Below are 11,773 nucleotides of genomic sequence, written 5' to 3'. Positions count from 1 at the left end.
GGTGGTCCGCATGGCCGATCGGAGCACATGACCACATGGTCACGTGATCACCATCACAACGCCAACATACAACCACCATACAACCAACATACAACCAACATACAACCAACATACCACCAGCAGCCAACATACTACCAAAATACAACCAACATACAGCCAACATACACCCACCATACAACCAACATACAACCAACATACAACCAACATACCACCAGCAGCCAACATACTACTAAAATACAACCAACATACAGCCAACATACACCCACCATATAACCAACATACAACCAACATACAACCAACATACCACCAGCAGCCAACATACTACCAAAATAAAACCAACATACAACCAACATACAGCCAACATACAACCACCATACAACCAACATACAACCAGCAGCCAACATACTACCAACATACAACCAACATACAGCCAACATACAACCAACATACAACCAACATACAACCAACATACAACCAACATACAACCAACATACAGCCAACATACAACCAACATACAGCCAACATACAACAAACATACAACCAACAACCACCATACAACCAGCAGCCAATATACAACCAACATGCAACCAACAAACAACCAAAATACAACCAACATACAACCAACATACAACCTACATACAACCAACATACAACCACCATACAACCAGCAGCCAACGTACAACCAACATACAACCAACATTCAACCAAAATACAACCAACATGCCACCAACATACAGCCAACATACAACCAACATACAACCAACAACCATCATACAACTAACATACAACCACCATACAACCAGCAGCCAACGTACAACCAGCAGCCAACATACCACCAACATACAACCAACATACAGCCAACATACACCCAACATACAACCAACAACCAACATACAACCAACCTACAACATACAGCCAACACGCACACACACGCGGTCCAGTTGAATTATTGATCTCGGTGTTTGATTCGCTTTAGTTATGGAATATGTCGCGATGAGTATTTCTGAAATAAACATGGAAACTAATATCAGATCCTCAGCCTCTTCAATAATTCACCACATTTACATATTATTATTATTGGCATATCTCATTACTCTGCTTTCAGACACACTTATGCATTCAGAAATTTCATTAGTTGGATATTTTGATGCATAAATTAGCATGAATAATGAAGGACGTGGCCTCTTTTAAGTCCTCATAGCCTGAAACTGTGTGCGAAACCGAACCTGAATATCCAAATTTTCAAAATTTTAATGAATGATTTCATGAGCTCACCGCTACTTTTACTGATCATTCAGATCAATATTGTCAAATACCATACGGACCAAGTAACTTTAGAAGTTAATTATAGTTATATATATATATCATAATAGTTTACAATAGTTGATCATTAGTTGTTAATAAGTCAAATATTGTCAAATCTTAATAGAGTATTTCATTCTTTGCACTATAGCAACACACAAACACACACACACACACTACAATATACACACAAAAGAGAGAGAGTTTACACCGATCACTTATGGGTAAACAAAACATCTTTGTCTCCAGATTTTCATAAAACCTATGGTGGCTGAAACAGAGCAACATTTTGCCAATCTTTTGGCTTCCTTCTTATGTAACCCCCCCATCCCTGTGGATATGACCTAAGCTTCCAAAGATCAAAGATATTATTTTACATTGGTAACCTAGATGGCATATATACGACTCACCAGTGGCTGTTATTTCAGTAACTTAGAGTAGTAGCAGGTGTTCATATACAAATCAAAGTAACAGTCCACCTCAATAAGGAGTACAGTTTTCAGAGTCTTACATTTACAATTACAATGTCTGGAGTTTTTGCTATGCTTTTAAAGTAAACATTGTCAGGTACATTATGATGGAACCAATTCATTCTAACAGCACTATGCTTAAAGGTCTTACAGTCATGTCCTTGATTCCTTCTTCCTAGAGAGAGGAGGAGGAGAGAGAGAGGAGAAGTGGAGGAGAGCAGGACAGAAGAGGAGGATGAGAGGACGGTAGGAGAAGAGGAGGGGAGAGGAGGAGGAGGGGAAGAGGACAGGAAGCTGGGGGTCAGACAGGAAGCTAGGGGGCGTGTCCGGGGTGTGCTGTGGTGGGTGAGTAGAGGAGGAGAATTCTTCTCACGCTCCGGGCCCCTGGGTCTGGTTACCACGGCAGCCAGGTGGTAAACATTACCATGTGGCCCCCAGACACGCCCACTTCTCCTCAGCACTCAATAGTTACCATATGGGGGTCCTAACACACACACACACACACACACACACACACACACACACACACACACACACACTCACTCACACATACACACCTTCATTCTTTACCATGCTCTGTTCTTGAGTGAAATTGTAGCTGAGAGTGAGATTACCAGAGACGAGGGTCACAGGGTCAAGGTTCAACCTCTGTGCAGCGTGGCCTTCTAGGTAGACGCGTCACAGAGCGTCGTGGTTACCAGAGCCTGGTTGTCATGGTGATGAGGGATGGCACTGGATTACATCTCTAATCCCTCACAACACAGACTAGCATCCAGTGAAACGCTCTCATGATGAACACGCACCCCCCCCCACCGTGTGGCCGTGGCCTCTGCACCTCGGCCGTCTTGACGGGAGGAGACGAGGAAACCATCAGTCCACATGACGAGTCTGTCTCTCTCTGTCTGTCCCCCTCTCTCTGTCTGTGTGTCTCTCTCTCTGTCCCTCTCTCTGTCTGTCTCTCTCTCTATCCCTCTCTGTCGCTCTCTCTCCGTCTGTGTGTGTCTCTCTCTCTGTCCCTCTCTCTCCCTGTCTCTCTCTCTGTCTGTCTCTCTCTCTGTCCCTCTCTTTCTCTCTATGTGTCTCTCTCTTTGTCTGTCCCTCTGTCTCCTTCTCCGTCTGTCCCTTTCTCTTTCTGTCTCTCCCGCTGTGTCTGTGTGTGTCTCTCTCTCTCTCTCTCTGGCTGTAGAAGTGCGCTCTCTGGTGGTCGTGGTGAGAATTACTCTTGGTATGTTCATGTGATCACCACCCCTTGACCATTTGATCACCACCATGCTATTCTTTGTATAAGGTTAGAGATGATTAGTTTAGGTACACGGTTAAGGTGGTTGGTTAAGGCCTAAGTTAAGGGTGTGGTAGTTAAAGTTAAGCATTGAGAAGGGTAACAGAATGATAACAGACTCTTTTCTTTATTATTTTTTAACAACTTTTGAAAACAATTCATTTCACATAAACACTGGACAACAAACACACACACACACACACACACACACACACACACACACACACACAGGTGGTGCCAGCAGAGGTCCTGGTGGTGGTTGAAGACGCGTAGATCTGGAAACAACAAACCAGGTGATTGACGACAGTTAGAGGAGCACTGCTGCATGATGGGTAATACCACGACCTAGGGCCGCCCACACAGAGAGGTGTTTACAGATGAGCACTGCTGCATGATGGGTAATACCACGACCTAGGGCCGCCCACACAGAGTGAACACCACCTTCCTGAGCTGTGTCTGGATGATGACTGGGCTGAGGTACTAAGGACTGTGATTGGCTGCCTGGGCTAAGTGTGACATGTTGAGAATATTTCACTTTTATGCAAAGTCTAAAAACCGGTAGAAAGCGCAGCGTGCCGTAGCAGGAGAGGATCTGTGTGACGCCTCCTACTGTCATAAGATAGAGCCTGAAGTTTAGCTTCAGTTAACTACAATGACCACTAGAGGTCTCTCTCTCTCTCTCTCTCTCTCTCTCTCCCCCTCCCTCCCTTCCTCTCTCTCTCTCTCTCTCTCTCTCTCTCTCTCTCTTTCTCTCTCTCTCTCTCTCTCTCTCTCTCTCTCTCTCTCTGTACCTGTCTCTCCCTCTACTGTGCAGGCACAGCCTCGGTCGCCCCTCCAGTGGTGATCAGCTGGACCAGGCTGCCGGTCACCGGGCGATCGACGCCGCTCGCCCAGCCGAAGAACATCCTGGAAACAAACAGCCAATCAAAGATGAGCAGTCTCCCAGTCACACGGACCAATCACAGTACAGTATTATTGATTACGTAAATATGACGGGTTGTATGAATAGACTCTTAACAGGCTTTAAGCATGACCTCATTAAATATATAACACCTAACATATATATAACATATATAACACTCCAATATCATCATTATCTTATGAATGTTATATAGGATATATAACACTCACACACACACACACACACACACACCACACACATACACACACAGCACACAATCCCTTCTAATCTGCCATGGATTAAACCACCAGCTAGTACACATTCTACTACCCCCTATTAAACGTCTACCCCCTATAATACACTACTACCCCCTATTATACACTACTACCCACTATTATACACTACTACCCACTATTATACACTACTACCCACTATTAGACACTACTACCCAGTATATTATACACTGCTACTTGTCTTTTATAAACTGTTTTACATTTAATTGCCACGTGTTTCCCAAAACACGCGTAGCATCCGGGCTAACGGATACACGATGGCCAAATGAAGAGCAGCTAACACCTCAACATGCTAATGTTCTAAACGTTCTGAACGTTCTGAACCCGGTACTCACTCAGAGACATACTCCAACGGCGTCCAGGTACCGAAGTCTGCATCCGGCATGAACTTCCTGTTCATCGGCGTATCCAAGGTTACCCTGATGGAGGGAAGAAGATGTTCAGCATCAGCATCAGAGGAGTTAATTAGTATAGGAGTATTGCACCTGTCTATTGCACACCTGTATATTTGCATACCTGTATATTTGCACACATTTTGTACTGTTATCGCTGAGTAACAGCTACTTATACTTATACTTCTGCACATGGACCATCCATTCCACTTTTTTTTTTCTCCTAGGCTAGGTATTGTGGGCTCATGGTTTTTGTATAGGTGGGATATGTATGTATACATCTGTTTTGTTGTGTTGTGTTGTTTGTATGTATGCTGGCTGCTGGAACACCTACATTTCGCTGCGGAGACGAATAAAGTATATCTTATCTTATCTTAACACCTCCAGACACATGGATGGAGGCCTATATTACAGTACCTACGGTAGGATGGTCAGTGGGCCTATATTACAGTACCTACGGTAGGATGGTCAGTGGGCCTATATTACAGTACTTGCGGTAGGATGGTCAGAAGGCCTATATTACAGTACTTACGGTAGGATGGTCAGTAGGCCTATATTACAGTACTTACGGTAGAATGTCAGTGGGCCTATATGACAGTACTTACGGTAGGATGGTCAGTGGGCCTATATTACAGTACTTACGGTAGGATTGCCACGGCGATGGCGTCTGCTGGCAGGCCGCTGTTCTTCTCCGCAAGGCTCCGACACAACTGATGGACTGCAGCCTTCGCCATCCCATAACCAACCATACCTGGAACAGACCATAATATAACAACGGAATAAGGCTGCTCGCTTATGGAAAAAATCATCATCACGATTATTTTGGTCAATATTAAAAATCACGATTATTCAAACGATTATTTTAGAGTTTGAAAACATGATGCATTCATCAGCATTTCTCTCCAAAAAAACCTTTTGTAACTGAGAACTTTCCCCTTAAAAAAATGCACAAAATGTTCAAATCGAATATAAAGTACAAATATGTATTCAGCTGTTCTGAATAAAACAAATATATATATATATATATATATATTAAAAAAAAAATTAGAAAAGTTTGGAGATCGTTTGACCAAAAAAGCGAACTACGATTAAAATGTGATTAATGTCACATCCCTACAACGGACCACAATATGAACACCTAGAGAAACAGACCATAATACAACAACTGAACATAATATAACGTCTAGAGATACAGACCATAATATAACAACTGACCATAATATCACTTCTAGAGATACAGACCATAATACAACACATCTAGAGATACAGACCATAATATACACCTAGAGATACAGACCATAATACAACACACCTAGAGATAGAGACCATAATATACCACACCTAGAGATACAGACCATAATATAACCGTGGTGATGAGAGGCTGATTGTATTGGAAATCAATAGTTGTTCTCAGATTGACTCAGGATCGGTCGTGGAGACGTGAAGACACTCTAACAATGTCTTAGACCTCACCTCAGAGACCTGCTGAGACCCCCTGAAGACCACTGACCTGGGACCAGACCCCCTGAAGACCACTGACCTGGGACCAGACCCCCTGAAGACCACTGACCTGGGACCAGACCCCCTGAAGACCACTGACCTGGGACCAGACCCCCTGAAGACCACTGACCTGGGACCAGACCCCCTGAAGACCACTGACCTGGGACCAGAGACTATCATAGAACCAGACCTGGACCGAGATCAGAGAACGACCACTAAAGGAGGTAACATCAGGTAAATGTGATCCTTTTATTTAGAACTGTGAACCAGTGGCCTGGTAACTGGTGGACCAGTGGCCTGTTAACTGGTGGACCAGTGGCCTGTTAACTGGTGGACCAGTGGCCTGGTGGACCAGTGGCCTGTTAACTGGTGGACCAGTGGCCTGTTAACTGGTGGACCAGTGGCCTGGTAACTGGTGGACCAGTGGCCTGTTAGCTGTTGGACCAGTGGCCTGGTGGACCAGTTGCCTGTTAACTGGTGGACCAGTGGCCTGTTAACTGGTGGACCAGTGGCCTGTTAACTGGTGGACCAGTGGCCTGGTAACTGGTGGACCAGTGGCCTGTTAGCTGTTGGACCAGTGGCCTGGTGGACCAGTTGCCTGTTAACTGGTGGACCAGTGGCCTGTTAACTGGTGGACCAGTGGCCTGTTAACTGGTGGACCAGTGGCCTGTTAGCTGTTGGACCAGTGGCCTGGTAACTGGTGGACCAGTGGCCTGTTAACTGGTGGACCAGTGGCCTGGTAACTGGTGGACCGGTGGACTGTTAACTGGTGGACCAGTGGCCTGTTAACTGGTGAACCAGTGGCCTAGGGAACCAGTGGCCTGTTAACTGGTGGACCAGTGGCCTGTTAATTCGTGGACCAGTGGCCTAGTGAACCAGTGGCCTGTTAACTGGTGGACCAGTGGCCTAGGGAACCAGTGGCCTGTTAACTGGTGGACCAGTGGCCTAGGGAACCAGTGGCCTGTTAACTGGTGGACCAGTGGCCTGTTAATTGGTGGACCAGTGGCCTGTTAACTGGTGGACCAGTGGCCTAGTGAACCAGTGGCCTGTTAACTGGTGGACCAGTGGCCTGTTAACTGGTGGACCAGTGGCCTAGTGAACCAGTGGCCACCAGTTAACTGGTGGACCAGTGGCCTAGTGAACCAGTGGCCACCAGTTAACTGGGACTCCTCTCCCTGCTGACTGAACTGGTTTGGAGCCACACTGTTGTGTTGAGGAATGCTGCAGCAGCATAACCATCTGGATCAGCTTATCCTCACAGACATCGCCCGCTCTGCCCTCGTCCAATCACACACCGCCGCATGAGCGCACCCACTGGGGAACGGACCAATAGGAGGAGGGGAGTGTTGTTTTGCACAAATCTATTGTTACCTCGTTTTTGTTTAAATTTAGTCAAACATGATGAAATAATGAAACAAACAACAAACAAACATTCAGACAAAGACTTTAGCCATCGTGCAAAACCTGCTGGAACAGCACTGGGACCTCTAGGGAACAGCACTACAGAAGTACAGTAACACTGTGGTTGTCTAGGGAACAGCACTACAGTAATAACACTGTGGTTGTCTAGGGAACAGCACTACAGTAATAACACTATGGTTGTCTAGGGAACAGCACTACAGTAATAACACTGTGGTTGTCTAGGGAACAGCTTTACAGTAATAACCCCGTGGTCTCTAGGGAACAGCACTACAGTAATAACACTGGTTGTCTAGGGATCAGCACTACAGTAATAACACTGTGGTTGTCTAGGGAACAGCACTACAGTAATAACCATGTGGTCTCTAGGGAACATCACTACAGTAATAACACTGTGGTTGTCTAGGGAACAGCACTACAGTAATAACCATGTGGTCTCTAGGGAACATCACTACAGTAATAACACTGTGGTTGTCTAGGAAACAGCACTACAGTAATAACACTGTGACGTCCAGGGAACAGTTAGAGGATAAAAAATGAGCTCAGTTGACTTCAGACAGCCGCCTGCCTCAACAGACCGGCCTATAGCCTCTTATGAGACCACTGGGCCCTGCAGCGAAGACAGGAACACATTGACAACATGGACCACAGAGTTCTCCAGTGTTCTGTAGTCTTTCTACATGGATCCCGCTCAGCCTCCTAAAGCTCCATCCTCTTCGTACCAGAGGGGTCCACTCTCCTCCTCCTCTCCTCTCTCCCCTCCTCTCCCCTCCCCCTTCACTAGCTGCTCCTCTTCTCTGCTCTCTCCTCTCCTCTCCACTCCTCCCCTCCCCTCTAAAGGAGGAATTTGAAAACAAACCTAAAAAGCCCCCTGCTGACAGACCTCTTGTCTGTGTCTGAGGACGGGGACGGGGTCGCAGGTTGAAGGTCGTAGGTCGCAGGTTGTAGGGTGTTCCCATGCTGCCTCAAGTCTGACATGAGACCTTAAGTCGTCTAGAATGTGTGGAATCAGGCGGTCCGCATGTGATGCTGTCTGAGCCCTCCTCTGTAATCCACAACCTCCTCCCTCCCAGTGCTGGGGGGTCATACCAAGACCCCCCAAGCCCCCGATGCTGAGTCTGTCATTAATGTTAGTCTCTATCTTCCTCTGTGGCCTTAGCTAGCCTTCCCTGTGTGAGGGTACTGTTAGCTACCTGCTAACTAGCCTTCCCTGTGTGAGGGTACTGTTAGCTACCTGCTAGCTAGCTTTACCTGTGTGAGGGCATGTTAGCTACCTGCTTGCCACTAGCCTTCCCTGTGTTAGGGTACTGTTAGCTACCTGCTAGCTATCCACTAGCTGCTAGCTAGCCTTCCCACTGATATAATGTTAGACCGTCATACAGCATGTGGAATCTCCTGGGGGTTGAGTCAACGTGGCTCACCTGCTAATATTGACGCTGTGATATTAGAGCTAACAGCTAACGTCTGGCTCTCATTCTGCTGAGTCATTCTGCTGAGTCATTCTGCTGAGTCATGCTCCCCCCCCCCCCCGGTCCTACCTGGGGTCCCGGTCAGGCAGGCCTTAGCCCCCGTCAGGGCCAGCAGGCCCCCGGTCTTCAGGTGCAACGCGGCCAGCTGGCTGGAGATGGTGGAGGTCCAGACACTCTGCTTCCACATCAGGTCTGAGTTCTTCACCAGGTCTGGAACCACACACACACACACACACACACACACACACACACACACACACATGTGTAATTGATATATGATATCAATTACTTTACTACACCGACATCATACAATCAGATGATGATTAACTTTACTGCAAACAAAGAGCTTGACCTCTGACCTTTGGAGCTGCACTTTCCCCCTGCCCAGCCGCCCGCCACGCACAAAATGGCATCCACCTTCTGTTGCCCTAGCAACTGGGCCACGTCGGTGGTGACCTGAGAGTGGGGGGGGGGGCTATGAGACGGCGCTCTGTTTGGACAAAGGCGGGGTACACTCCACCAGGCATCTCTCATCCCCCGTCTGCATCCCTGACACACATCCTCATCAGCCCTGCTACCTTTACATCCCATAATGATCAGTGGGTTGCTACGAGGGCAGACCTCTCACCTGGTCAGCCTGCTCCATGAAGGACTCCGACCGCTTCACCAGCACGTTGTCACTGGCCTCCTCGTTGGGGGCCATGTCGATGCTGCCCACCCACTGAGGGGACAGAGGGAGAGACAGGAGGAGAGACAGGAGAGAGACAGGAGAGACAGGAGGAGAGTCAGGAGAGAGACAGGAGGAGAGTCAGCAGGGTGTGAGACAGCAGGGTGTGAGAGAGACAGGAGAGAGACAGCAGGGTGTGAGAGAGACAGGAGGGCGTGAGAGAGACAGCAGGGTGTGAGAGAGACAGGAGAGAGACAGCAGGTAGTGAGAGAGACAGGAGAGAGACAGCGGGGTGTGAGAGAGACAGGAGAGAGACAAGCTGCTCACTATCAGCAGATGATCCTGATGGTAACAGACCACGGCCCTTCAGTCCTCTAATAGGTCTTAGGGCACATGAAACAGGACTCACCCAGCCTTTGGATTTAAAATGCTGCACCAGCTGGGAGCCCAGTGCTCCTTTACCCCCATAGACCAGGACCCGGTGAGACGCCATGCTGGGTGAGAGGGTGAGGACAGAGAGTGAGGCGGAGAGTGAGTGAGAAGAGCGAGCGAGGCGGAGAGAGTGAGGTCAGGACCAGAGTGAGGACTATAGAACAGGGAGGGAAAGAGGGAGGAGTGGAGAGAGAGAGAGGGAGGAGTGGGGAGAGATAAAGGGAGGAGTGGGGGAGAGAGAGAGAGAGGGAGGAGGGGGGGAGAGAGAGGGTGGAGAAAGATGGGTGAAGAGAGAGAGAGGGAGGAGGAGGGACAGAGAGGGAGGAGGGGGGAGAGAATGAGAGGCGCTGCCTGGTTGGGAGGAGCAACAGGTTTTGTATTGAACCCAATCACAGCTCAGTTTGAGGAGGCGGTCCAACATGGATCTCATTATCTCCACATGATAGCGGTGATGTTATCTGGTTATTGAGGAGGCCTCCTCAGACCACAGTCTCTCAGTCCTGGTATATATGTTACAGAGATTTAGCCTATATGCGCGCGCACACACACACACACACACACACACACACACACACACACACACACACACACACATATATATATATATCAACTGCACTGTTCTATATATACTGTTCTTATACATTAATGTACAGTTCTTAATCATAAATGTACTGTTCTTAATTAAAAATGTACTGATATTATACGGAAATGTAATATTCTATATATACTGTTCTTAATCATAAATGTACTGTTCTTATACGTAAATATAATGTTCTATACATACTGTTCGTATCAACTACACAGTTCTATATATACTGTTCTTGTACATCAACTGCACTGTTCTGAAATTACACAATTAAGCAATATCACACTCGAGGTCGTGCTGTTGTACTGAATATCAGCACGGCTGTGATTCGGTCGTAGGTACGATGCCGTAGGCCATTTACTAGTTAACAGTAATAAACAACAACAGATTATGATCTGTTTGTTTATTTAAAGATTTATTTGGGTCCGCCAACACAAATAGAATAATAACATTAATGGTTATTAGAACACCTGTAAAGCGGAGTGATACATTATATGTATAGTTAAAAGTGCCAGTGGTGTTGTACTTTATATCAGCACTTATGGAATGCCTCTTGTTCAATCAAATTACTTGGTCGGAACTAACTGCTGTGTAAATGTAAATAACGACTCACTTTGTCTGAATGCACTGTCTCCATGCGGTTGAACGAACTAGATTATCGCGACTTGCGACCAGGGTTGCCAGATAATGCGGGAAATCTGGCCCAACCTGGCAACACTGCTTGCGACAATGTTTACAAACGGAGAAGGACCCCACCCGGTGGTAAGGGCGACCTATTATCTGCCTGATGATGTGTAATTTATAGGGGAATTCGGACCACGAAGTATCGTGGTGAGATGAACCGCTGGTAGTAATACATGCTAACCCTAGCTCCATGTCAACAGTAGACACATGCTAACCCTAGCTTGACACTAACACACTGACACCTTACACATTGACACTTAAACCTGAACTCGATGGAGGAACAACAACTCACCAGTGAGGAGCGGGTGAGTGTTGTGATTGTGGCGATGGTGCACGTACCAGCAGCCACCGCTGGGGCGCTACCCTCCGACCTACCGCT

The 11,773-nt window shown here is 47.0% G+C and overlaps 1 protein-coding gene across 4 annotated transcripts; it reads right to left on the bottom strand.

Moving 5' to 3' along the window:
• Positions 1–3,159: 3,159 nt before the first annotated feature.
• qdpra (quinoid dihydropteridine reductase a) lies at positions 3,160–11,773 on the bottom strand. Of its 4 annotated transcripts, none has more exons than XM_079744330.1 (9): positions 11,687–11,773; positions 10,102–10,278; positions 9,654–9,746; positions 9,385–9,481; positions 9,095–9,235; positions 5,280–5,388; positions 4,581–4,664; positions 3,843–3,957; positions 3,160–3,326 (listed from the first exon to the last, which is right to left on the bottom strand). In XM_079744330.1, exons 2-8 carry the CDS (start codon positions 10,183–10,185, stop codon positions 3,855–3,857), a joined length of 711 nt encoding a protein of 236 aa, XP_079600456.1. In that variant the 5' UTR covers positions 10,186–10,278; positions 11,687–11,773; the 3' UTR covers positions 3,160–3,326; positions 3,843–3,854. The 4 variants fall into 4 exon arrangements, with proteins under 4 accessions (XP_079600456.1, XP_079600458.1, XP_079600455.1 ...); XM_079744332.1 differs by having other exon boundaries at positions 10,102–10,186; positions 11,687–11,711; XM_079744329.1 differs by lacking the exon at positions 11,687–11,773 and adding an exon at positions 11,324–11,385.

Source organism: Pollachius pollachius (assembly GCF_949987615.1).
Source record: "Pollachius pollachius genome assembly, chromosome: 10".
NCBI classification, from domain to species: Eukaryota; Metazoa; Chordata; class Actinopteri; order Gadiformes; family Gadidae; genus Pollachius; species Pollachius pollachius.
This window is presented reverse-complemented; position numbering and strand designations above follow the sequence as displayed.